Source organism: Amblyraja radiata, chromosome 2 (assembly GCF_010909765.2).
Source record: "Amblyraja radiata isolate CabotCenter1 chromosome 2, sAmbRad1.1.pri, whole genome shotgun sequence".
Taxonomy (NCBI): Eukaryota; Metazoa; Chordata; class Chondrichthyes; order Rajiformes; family Rajidae; genus Amblyraja; species Amblyraja radiata.
In genome coordinates this window covers 134,927,831-134,940,618 of record NC_045957.1, presented here as the reverse complement: position 1 = coordinate 134,940,618, position 12,788 = coordinate 134,927,831, and the positions used below count along the sequence as shown (strand labels likewise).

General features: G+C 39.0%; 1 protein-coding gene across 6 annotated transcripts in view; it reads left to right on the top strand.

The window, feature by feature from the left end:
* mpp7 (membrane palmitoylated protein 7) overlaps positions 1–8,862 on the top strand; it is a 424,513-nt gene extending 415,651 nt beyond the window's left edge. For all 6 annotated transcript variants that reach the window (XM_033016205.1, XM_033016225.1, XM_033016218.1 and 3 more), the window contains one exon: positions 7,738–8,862. In XM_033016205.1, coding sequence (XP_032872096.1) covers positions 7,738–7,917 — 180 coding nt within the window. In that variant the 3' untranslated portion in view covers positions 7,918–8,862. The remainder of the gene's footprint in view (positions 1–7,737) is intronic.
* Positions 8,863–12,788: the final 3,926 nt, after the last annotated feature.

The window sequence follows — 12,788 nt, the reverse complement described above, 5'->3', positions numbered from 1 at the left end:
AACTTTGGGACTTCAATTTTGGTCCCTTGATGTCATGAGGCATGCAGATTAGAGTAACTCAAAGAAGAAAAAACTTCTAGATACTGAAAGCTTGATACAGCCAAAAGTGAGGGATGAAATTAAATGGAAATTGGGGAATAAAAGGCGGCAGTGAGAATGTCCATAAGAGGAAATTGAAAGAAACCTAATATATTAGGAGTAAATGATGATTCGGAAAATTATAGGACCTATCCAAGACCAAAATGATGATTGTGCATGACGGCAAAAGACATTGAGATGGATCTTAATGAATACGAAGGAGATACAAGGAACTGCGGAGCTGGAATCCTGAGCAAAACACAAAGTACAGGTAGAACTTAGCAGGTCAGACAGCATCTATGGAGGGAAAGGACAGGTGACCCTTCGTCAGTCTTAAGGGTCCTGACCCGAAATGCTGTCTGTCCATTCCATCCACAGATGCTGCCCGACCTCCTGAATTCCTCCAACACTTTGTGTTTTGCTTATTGAATACTTTATTTTTCATAAAAGAGCTGCTGATACAGACATTGTAGTGAAGGAGAAAGTAAATGCAGTCCGACAGGAATTATTAATGTTTTGCATCACCAGCCCCAGATGAAATGTTATTCTAAGATGCAAGGAAGCTGGCAGCACTGCAGGCAAGATAATGTGGACAGCAGGTTAATTACTGGACACGAAGCGTAACCTTTGATGGGCAAAATATCAGAAAACATTGTAGGGACATTTAAAATGCAATTAATCAAAGACATTCAGCATGGATTTGTTGAGGGAAGGTCAGTGCAGATCAACAAACGCATTTTATTTGGTTAATAAGAAAGATTGATGAAGGTAGTGGGTCTGATGTGGTCACTGGGGTTGGGTCGACTTTGTTCCACTTGGCTTACTGGGATTGAAGAGAAATTGTAAATTACACCCACATTTAAATCATTACAGGAGGCATAGAGTCATGGTTAGGTGTAATTGGGACTGGAAAGCTGTTTCCAATGAAGCTGTGAACTTATTTGAGGGACTTTTTTCTCCTGTCGTGTAGAAGGCTATAATTACGTTTAGTTTAGTTTAGTTTACAGATACAACGTGGAAACAGGCCCTTCGGCCCACCGAGTCCACGCTGACCAATGATCCCCACACACTAACATCCTACACACACTAGGGACAATTTACATTTATACCAAGCCAATTAACCTACACGCCTGTACGTCTTTGGAGTGTGGGAGGAAACCGAAGATCTTGGAGAAAACCCACACAGGTCACAGGGAGAACGTACAAACTCAGTACCAACAACACCCGTAGTCAGGATCGAACCCTTGTCACTGACTGTAAGGCAGCAACTCTACTGCTGCACCACCGTGCTACCGCATCGAGGAATCTGAAGGGAAACTTAATTGAAATGTATCAAGTTGAGAGGATTGTCATATATAGGAAAAAAACTATTTCCCTTAACGTAAAGGTCAGTGGATTTAAAGTAATGCAAAATGGAAGAATTAGAGGAGAGCTGGGAAGTTTTATTTCACCCAGAGGATGTTGTGTGTCTGGAAACCGTTGCTGAATGGTTGGTAGAGACAGAAACTCTTACTGCATTCCAAATTTTGGATGTATATTTAGAGCATGATTAGGATTTTTGCCAATCGTATTTATTGAGAACACTGAGTTGAATGTGATAGGATTGTGTTTTTTTAATTATTATTATTATTATTAATTACAGACTCAAGGTCCAGATAAAAAACGACATTAGATAGAATGCATTGCATATAAAAACACAATAAATTACATATAAAAGCTTAGTAAATTACTTATAAGAGCACCATTCATTATATACAAAAATGGTTTAAGATCCAGAACTAAAAAAAGATCAGTGTCCTAAAACGAGACAACTATACCAATGTCCCCACAGCTGGGATTGGTAGCGTCTAGTGCTAAACCTTATGTTTGATAAGACCAAGATTATTTCATTTTCAGAGTCATTAATCCGGCACATAAATTTATACATAAGATTTCTTAGGATAGCTTGTAAAGTACTATTCTCATGGCATCATCATAAGTCACTGTAAGCTTGTTTTTCTGTAGTTTGACCGCAAGTGTGCAGTATAGAGTGGTGTACAATATGTTCTGAACAGAGACATCTTCACTACATCTGTACACGCACCAAACTTGCGTAAGACAATATTTGCTTGCCTGCAGCATACGGCGTTGCCTATAAATATCCTCATCATCTGTCATTTGTTCTGTAATAAAATGTCCAAGATAATATACCTTATTACAGACACTAAGAGTAGGTATGTTGCAAAGCCTACCTGAAGCGTCGGTGAAAATCTGCCGCTGCCCGTGTGCGCGATTTTGGCGCCGTTTAGAGGGGGCGGGTTTAAAACGCGATTTTCTCTAGGCTGTTCAAATCGAAAATGTTCAGCCTAGTTAATTATTAACGAAAAATCGCTGAAAGACCCCGTCGCAAAAGCTATTATTAGGTTTAAAGGCCTTGAATAATAGTTATAGTAGTTTAAAAATCAATCTCTAAACCCGCGACCGCCAGCAACCGCAGGGTCTCATAAAGCAAACCAGAGAAGGTAGGCTGTATATTTTTACATTAAAAAGGGCTTCTAAAGATCCCTTTATACAAAGTTTAATATTGCGAGTAGCTCATTTTGGGCCCATTATATCCCGCAGTATTTTTCTGGGCATTTGGGGGCACAAATCTACCGCAATGTGAACGTTCTAAACCAGCGCGTTCCACAGGGACCCACTGGAAAGCTGATTTAAATGGACATTTATTTACAGCAATTGAACACTAAATTCCTTCCATTTGGCCTATAAATTAATGTAAATGAGATTTTAAAATCATGTTTTATTGTGAATTATTTGTGATTATTATTTGGACATTTAGGTTATTAAAAAATGTCAATCATTTATTAAGAAATGGATAGATGTTTAGATCTAGTAATTGAAGTCTGAAATTAGCTACAATTAGGTAACTAACTAATTATATGCTTTAATTTCAGGTCATCCAAGTAAGATTATTTTATATTTGTTTCAGAATGCTTCAATCTATGATAACTGAAAATTTCATTCAGTTCTCTTAATTTTTAAGAAAGTTATGGGCTTTTGACTGTTCACGATCACAGCTTTTTTGTTATGTCCATAGAAAATCAATAGGGAACAAGATGCTAATTTCCCAGTATGAAAATGGCCATAACTTTTTAAATACTTGAGATATGAAAGTGAATTAGGTGTCAAATTAAACTTATTTTTATGCTTTATCTGATGGGATAAATTACAGACTTGATTTTTAAAATCTCAAAATTTTGTAACATTGCTACTAAGAGTATTGTCAGACAATCATTTATCCTCTGGTTCTACAGATCATAACAGCACTCTTACAAGCATTATATTTGATATCATGTTCCACACATACACAGAACATATAGTAAGGAGCTGCTGGAGACCAGCGCTAGATGGACTAAAGACCACAAGATCATTTGCATACATAATATGGTTCACTAAAGTATTACCAATCATGCACCCAGTATTAAAGGGTTTCAATTGCTTTGACAGATCATTAATATAAAGAATAAAAAGGACTGGGGACAAAATTCCCCCTTGTCTAACACCATTGCTAACCGCAAATGGGGCTGAGACCTTATTGCTCCATTTCACTTGCTGGTGGGCATACCAGTACGCCAGAATTCTCACAATGTATTTAGGCAACCCTCTTTGACTCAATTTAACAAACAGCTGTTTATGATTAACACGATCAAAGGCTTTGGAAGCATCAATAAAACATGTAAGAATTGATGAGTTTTTACCTCTATATTTATTTACAATATCCTTTAGGGCATATATACAGAAGTCAGTGCCATGTTTAGCTTTAAACCCAAACTGGTTATCTGTGGAGTTAACAAACTCATTTACTCTATCCAGCAGAATTATTTCTAGGACTTTTGACATTATGCTGGCTAAAACTATGGGCCGGTAATTATTTAGGTTTCTTGGTTAACATGGGAAAAAAGGAACCTAATGGCCATCTCCTGTGTGGAACATTTTACTGAAAGAGTTGGGGAGATAAAATTGAGACACGCAGAACTAACAAGCACGTGCAATTATCACATGAGTTGTTAGAACACAAAACAACGAAAACATCAACACTGGAGCAGGTCATTTGACCCATACGTATCTGCTGACCATAATGCAATTCCAACCTCTGCCAGCTTCTGTTTGACTTTTCCACGGAGGGTAGAAGGTTCTGACTGTCTACCCTATCTATGCCTCCCATAAGCCATACTAATATCATCGCCCCAAAGCCTCAGAGAAAACAATCCATATTTGTCCGACCTCTCCTTGTAGCTAATACACTGCAATCTATGTAATTCTGATTAATCTTCTGCATCCTCTCCAAAGCTTCCACAGTCTTCCTATAATGTGGTGAGTAAAAATGAACACACTACTCCAAATGTTTCCTAACCAAAGCTTTGTACAGCTGCAATATGACATCCCAACTTTTAAACTCAATGGCCTGATCAATGAAAGCAAGCAAGCCATAGACCACCTTAGGTACACATGCGCTGCCATTTTCAGGGAACAATGGACTTGCACCCATAGAATCCTCTGTACATCAATACTTCTCAGGGTTCTGCCATTTATTATATATTTTCTTCATATATTTGATCTTTCCGAGTTGAATCTCAAAGGTGAAATAAAAGTAACTGTCCTTAACATGAAGGCAGTGTTTTATCAAGTATGGCATCAGGATCCCAGGCTAAACTGGAGTTAATGGGAATCAGGGGAATCCTCTGATTGGAATCATACCTAGCATAAAGGAAGATGGCTGTCAGGGATAGAGATCAATCATCTCATCCACAGGACATCTCTACAGATGTTCTTCAAATAATATGCAAGGATGCTTCATCAATGACATTTCTTCAGTCACAAGGTCAGAAGAAGGGTTGCTCTTCTGATTTTCATTTATTGACCACAACAGTTCAAGAAGGCAGCTCACGAACACTTTCTCAAGAGTAACAAGGGACGGGCAGTTAAATGCTGGCTAAGCTCTCAAATTTCACATGAATTAAAAAAAACTATCATATATTTGACAGATAGGGTTTAATCTGGACATTTCTCTGTCCAAATTTCGAACAGATCTATATCCTGCTGTTTCCATTGACAACCTTCCTCACTATCCACAACTACACTCATTTTTGTGTTTATAAATAAACATAGAACAGTACAGCACAAGAACAGGCCCTTCTGCTCATAACGTCTGTGTCAAACATCATACCAAGACTGCCTCTTAACTACCTGCACATAATCCATATCCCTCCATTCCCTGCATTTCCATGTGCCTATCCAAAAGTCTCTTAAATGCCACTCTCGTTTCTGCCTCATCCACCAACTCCCGCAGCGTGTTCCAGATAGTAAAAATAAGCTTGCCTCACACATCTCCTTTAAACTTTACCCCACTTACCTTAAACCTATGTCCTCTCGTAAGTCCACAGCTCCCTGAAGAACTCCACTGGCCACTAAAGGTTTATTACAAAAATGAGGCACATGGGAATATGGGGAAAATGATTGACAGAGTGGGCTGAATTATAATGATGGTCTGAGTCGTTATGAGGGAAAAGTTTTTAATCTATTAAAAGACAATGATCCAGATCTTGTTGGCTGTTTGGAACCACCAGTACTCTGCCTTTGAAAGAGTTGTGAGTTAAGGATTTTTCATGCACCTTCAAATACGAAGTCTGGAGCTTAGGGACAGATTCAAAACGCTGTCGATTCACTCCACTCTGGACTCTTTAGAGCCATGCTGATTGAAGCAGTGGAGCATAGTTTACTGGGAATCCCCAGCACTGGCTACCTCTCAGATGCTGCAGCAAGCCAGATCTGGTAATAGATCCATTTGTTTTCATTGCATTGGAGAAGATGTCTCTTTAATTACATCACTTTGATATTTTTAATTGTGTTTTTAGAAGTTTTTAAATGGTATTACAGTTTTTTTTGTTTTTTTTTTAACTAAAATACTTCCTCGCACATAGACATACTAACACATTCTAACAATAGACAAATATTACTTTTGATGATAGTGCACTAATCAATACTTTGATGATCATCCAAAATCAGTCCCCCTTTTTCCCCATATCCCTTGATTCCCTAAGCCCTAAGAGCTAAATCTAATTCTCTCCTGAAAACTTGCCAGTGCGGACTCGGTGGACCGAAGAGCCTGTTTCCACGCTGTATCTCTAAACTAAACTAAACTAATTTTATTCTAAAAGGCAGGGTTTATTTGCCTTTGGAAAAGCAAGGACTGATTAGTGTTATTCAGCATGGCTTTGGGAGATCAGGATGACTTTAGCTTTCATTGATTTTGTTTTGAGGAGATGACCAAGAGAGTTGAGGGCAGGGCAGTAGAGGTTTAAATGGATTTTAGCACGGTCAAATTATCTCTAAGATTAGAATACATAGGATCCAGGTTGAGATAGCAAAGAGGTTACAACATTGGCTTTGGTGGTAGGAGGCAGAGGGTAAGAGTGGAGGAACAAGCTACTCCAGATGATGGTTAATACACATATGGACACAAAGTGCTGGAGTAACTCAGTAGCTCAGGCAGCTTCTCTGGAGAATATGGATAGGTGACATTTCGGGCGAAGACCCTTCTTCAGTCTAATTGTAGCAGTGAGAAGAAAGCTGAAAGGAGGAGGTGGGCAGAGGTAAGGGAGAAATAGGTGGGAATCCAGATGGGACAAAGGGGAGGGGGGGGGGCAGAGATGTAGGGGAGAAGGAGGGAGTGGTTGGGGTGGAGGGGGGGGGGGGGGGTTTAGTTCGAGGTTGCCTAAAATTGGATGATTCAATGTTCACAGCTCTTCAATTCCATCTCACAACTCTGGCCTTCCAGCCACCCACGATTACCTGCCGTGCTTTGTCCTGCCTCTCCCTCTGCCAGCTTTCTCCTTCCCCGCTACAATTAGTCTGAAGATGGGTTTTGACCCGAAACATCTCCTATCCGTGTTCTCCAGAAATGCTGCCCGACCTGCTGAATTACCATAGCACTTTATGTCCTTTTATATAGTAGTTGAGAGTCGCTTTTCAGATTGGAGACCTGTAACAATGGTGTGCCACAGGAACCAGTGCTGAGTACTTCATTGTTTGTCCTGTATATCAATGATGTCGAAGAGAATGAAAGTGGTACGCAGATTAGTAAGTTTGTAGATGATACCAACATTTGTGGCACAGTGTACAAATACGAAAGTTGTCTAAGGTTACAACAGGACATAGATCAACTGGAAAATCGGGGAAGGGAATGGCTGATGAAATTTAACTCTGTTAAGGAAAGTTAAACTAGATCAGGCCATACACAGTGAATGGCAAGCACCTGGGTCGTGTTATTAAATAGCGAGATGTTGTACATGTACACAATTTTCTGAAAGTGGCGACACAAGTAGACTGTATAGTGAAGAAGGCATATGATATTCTTGATCATCACTCTTGCAGCCATTGGATTTATATGGGTCCCAAGAACGGATGCTTTTGATAAATAATAATTTCTCACAATGAGCATTTGAACATTGTTATTGAGATACCAGTACCAATCGAACTCAACCTCAACCAAATCTCGTGTTCAGAAAATTAATAAGTTGAGGCTAAAAGCTTGTTTCGTACGTTTGGAGAACAACCAGTTTTAATTAGGGTTAGGATTGCAAACAGTTCGGAATTCAAAACCTTGTTTTTTTTTTGCAGGATGATGACTTTCAAGAAATGATCAAATGTGCAGAGATGATGGAAGCACAGAATTCACACCTCTTTGACAACATTTTAGTTAATGATGATCTTTCAGTTGCCTATAAAGAGCTGAAAGCAATCTTGGATGATCTGGAGACAAAACCTTTCTGGATTCCAGTCAACTGGCTACATTCATAAAGTCATGATGTGGAATAATGATAATGGACATTGAATGGAAGCCTCGTAATATTGAATGCCGTTTCCAAGCAGTTGGTGGTGCTTTGAAGTAAAACATTTGCCACTTTTTTTTTGCACTTTTAATGTCCAATAGCAAACCATGTTACTTTTGCTAATCATGAGCTTTCATCTACCTGAAATGAGCAGTGCTAAAATGTTTTCACTACTTGGGGAATAAATGTAGACACTTTCTGATTTTACTACTGATGTAGATTGTGACCTTTGAGGTGACGGGTTTTATTTTTTAAAACACTGAAATATGTGTATTTTAGTAAATTATGGGTGATATTTGTTTTAAGTCAAAGAATGTATAGTTTAGGTCGCTGATGAAGAAAATGCAATATATCCAACCAGAGAGCATTGATAGTTCTGTTTTAGCATGTCAGCAGAACTAGAAGAATTGTTGTGTGTCTTGTATAATAAAATGAAAAGTAGTGAAATACCAAATAAGAGAATTATTTGGAAAATTTGGTGTTTGACCATGTTGACATATTTCAAAAGGTGTTGGTTATTAATGCATATACAAAATCTGGTATTAAATCATGCTCAACATTCCATTTAAATTCACCTCACTAATGTGCTGATAATGCCACCAGCAGTGCTCTGTAAATGTATTTTGTTGGGTGAGATGCTTATTGTTTGTAAATTAGGGTTTTATTATGACAGGATTCTCAGATAAAATAGATGTATTTCCTTGTCTTTTAATTTTTTTTTAACTATTCTCCCAGATTAATAAATTACCCAATTTTATTTCCGTGTGGTGTTTTTAATGAGATAAATGGTTAATCTTTCAGATATGCCAAGCAGCTCTATAAAAATGTTACTCAGTTGTAATGTGCAATTTTAAGTGAACTTGATGTACTGCAATATGTACAGATATTAAAATCTTGTATTATCTTTATCAGATTTAAGTCTATCTTTTTTTTATCTTGGGTCCCTTCTGCATGAGCCGCCACTTAAATAGAATACGTGTATATTTTAACATCTCAGCATGTTCCTTGGCACCTCACAACAAATTAATTATATTGAACCATGCGTTCAGTTGCTACATGTGTGTGCCATGCAATCTATAAACAGCAAGATCTAACAAGCAGTAGAGTGATGAATTACCAATACATCTGTCAGTTGAAAGATGAATTTTGGCCAGGACATCTGGAGAAATTCCTGCCATTTGAAATTTCCCTTAAGATCTTTATATTTTAATGATGGACAGGGTCTCTGTTTAATACCTTGGGAAGTTGGGATCTCTGGAACTGCTGCACTGCCTTGCCTTGCACTGAACCATAAGATTAGATTGTGTGTTCAAGTACTTGAGTGCGGCTTGAATCCATAACCTCTTTATTCAAAGTTGCTACACAAAGAAAACCTGATATTCCTTGAATATGAGAATTTAGACCATATAGGAAATTACAGATTTTAACATCCTTTTTCGCATGCTTTTAAACGGATTCTTCCGTTGACTTGAGATGAAATTTTCAGCGGCTGATTTCTGGTAAGGAATTGGTCCCAATTTCAATTTGGGCAAGAATTCGAATGGCTTTTTGGCTTACAAAATGTTAACTGCCTTTCTTGTCTCAGCTAGTTAACCATTGCAATCTGCAGGAATTGAAAGTTGGCAGGTGAGCAGCTGTAGAATGTTGGGTGGCTAGAGGCCACTTCCAACAACTGAGAGAATGGTCCCTGGAAATTAGATAAGGCACAGGAAGGAGATCTAGAAGAGCTTCAATATTAGTGAAGATGGAAAGCCAATCTAACCTTCATCAACAAGAAAAGCAAAACAACTAAATACTGGGCTTTTACTGGAGGCTCCAACCCTTCATTAGTTTGGCCTAGCAAGAAAGCTATAACTTCCCATCTATTTAAGAGATCAATCAGCACTTGATAGCATTGGAACAAATTCCACATTTTTAAGGAAGGAGCCCTTTGGCTTTCAGGAACGATCATATCTGTCTACTCAGAATAGCACATTAAAATCTGAACCTGCATGAAGAGGGCAGGTTCAGATTCTCAAATAAAGAGGAAAGGAATAGGATATGCACTTTGTGCAGGCAATTGGGTTTTGTGCAAGAAGGTCACCATGAACTTGGTGAGTCAAAGAGTCTGTTTCTGTGCTGTATTACTCGTTATTACCATAGATATGTAATAACTGGAATAAGATTGGGTGAGTGGGCAGATGCATGGCAGATGCAGTTTAATGTGAATAAATGTGAGGTTATCCACATTGGTGGCAAAAACAGGAAGGCAGATTATTATCTGAATGGTGTCGTTGGGAAAAGGGGAAGTACAATGAGATCTGGGGGTCCTTGTTCATCAGTCACTGAAAGTAAGCATGCAGGTACAGCAGGCAGTGAAGAAAGTGAATGGCATGTTGGCCTTCATAACAAGAGGAGTTGAGTATAGGAGCAAAGAGGTACTTCTGCAGTTGTACAGGGCCCTAGTGAGACCACACCTAGAGTATTGTGTGCAGTTTTGGTCTCAAAATTTGAGGAAGGACATTCTTACTATTGAGGGAGTGCAGTGTAGGTTCACAAGGTTAATTCCCGGGATGGCGGGACTGTCATATGTTAATAAAATGGAGTGGCTGCGTTTGTATACTCGGGAATTTAGGGTGAGAAGGGTCGTATTGAAACATATGATTATTAAGGTTTGGACACGCTAGAGGCAGGAAACGTGCTCCCGATGTTGGGGGAGTCCAGAACCAGGGGGCATATTTTAAGAATAAGAGGTAAGCCATTAAGAACGGAGATGAGGAAAAACTTTTTCACACAGTGGGTTGTGAATCTGGAATTCTCTGCCTCAGAAGGCAGTGGAGGCCAATTCTCTGGATGCTTTCAAGAGAGAGTTAGATAGAGATCTTGAAGATAGCGGAGTCATAGAAACATAGAAATTAGGTGCAGGAGTAGGCCATTCGGCCCTTCGACCCTGCACCGCCATTTAATATGATCATGGCTGATCATCCAACTCAGTATCCTGTACCTGCCTTCTCTCCATACCCCCTGATCCCTTTAGCCACAAGGGCCACATCTAACTCCCTCTTAAATATAGCCAATGAACTGGCCTCAACTACCTTCTGTGGCAGAGAATTCCAGAGATTCACCACTCTCTGTGTGAAAAATGTTTTTCTCATCTCGGTCCTAAGAAATTTCTCCCTTATCCTTAAACTGTGACCCCTTGTTCTGGACTTCCCCAACATCGGGAACAATCTTCCTGCATCTACCCTGTCCAACCCCTTAAGAATTTTGTAAGTTTCTATAAGAACCCCCCTCAATCTTCTAAATTCTAGCGAGTACAAGCCGAGTCTATCCAGTCTTTCTTCATATGAAAGTCCTGACATCCCAGGGGGTGTCAGGGAATGTCAGGGGATATGGGGAGAAAGCAGGGTCTTCAATCAGAAGGAGGGTACTGATTGTGGATGATCAGCCATGATCACAGTGAATGGCAGTGCTGGCTCGAAGGGCCGAATGGCCTACTCTGGCATCTATTGTTTATTAAAAAAGAGACACTTGTTACAAAATAGCCACTTTGTAGAAATGATGATTTTGATGACTTTTTAAAGATGGTTTTGCTGTTTTCAATGCCAAATATATTTCTCATTCTATCGCTTGCACAATCCACAATGAGAAAACAAGCTAATCATGTGTCATCATTATATCCACAAGAGAGAAGGAACGTTGTGATTTTGCAACACTAAGCTCGCATTTTGAGACCTGTTCATAAGCAAGGTAAGAATTTCAAATATGAGTTTTCAGGAAGAACAACTTGGAGCAGGACACAGAACAAACATTTTTTTTAGGCCTAACAAATGTATGGAGAGAACTGCAGTCATTTGTACGTTTGTCCTTTATGGGGTTCTTATGCATAGTGTTAGCTCGATTTCAGTATGTAAAACATATTCTGAAACTTCAATTTAATTAAAAACATATCTATATGGATATGGATTTTAGCCAGCTGAATGAAAGATAAATGGAAAACTTTTGCATGATACGAATTCCTCTGATCTGAAGTAGCAAATGTTTATCCCAAGATCCAATTTATACATTATATTAAAACTGAAGGCAATGTTATTGTAATTGCTGACCACTAGTTTTGATTACAAATGTAAAGAGAGAGCATTTCTTTTATTTTGTTATTAAGATGCTTTGGATGCAGTTTTTAACAAATGGAAGGAGTGGGTCATTTAGTCTTGCATGCCCCTCTATAAGATTCTGAGAAATCGTTTCTCAACTACATTTTCCTGCACTAACCTCTTTGATATCCACAAATCCATCCAAAGAGCTTTCTGGAGAGTAGATTAGACGATAGACAATACACAATAGGTGCAGGAGTAGGCCATTTGGCCCTTCGAGCCAGCACCCCCATTCAATGTGATCATGGCTGATCATCCCCAATCAGTACCCCGTTCCTGCCTTCTCCCCATATCCCCAGCTATTTTTAAGAGCCCTATCTAGCTCTCTCTTGAAAGCATCCAGAGAACCTGCCTCCACCACCCTCGGAGGCAGAGAATTCCACAGACTGGCTGAAGAATTAGCCTCCACTGCGTTGATGGGAGGTGACATTTTTTGGTAATGTGGTAAACTAACGCCACATCAGTCCGTTTGGTGGAATCTAAAAGTGCATTATTTTAAAAACGAGCATAGGAGTCCTTCCCAGTGTTTGACAAATACATCTGTCTCATCCAGCACCTCTAAATTAAAATATCCAATCAATAATTGCATTACTACTTGTGGGATCATGGCGTGCAAAAATGTTTTCCCTTTTCTAACATAACATTGACCTCACTTTAACTATTTCATTGGTTGCTGAGTAATTTAAGGATATGATATCAATTTTCT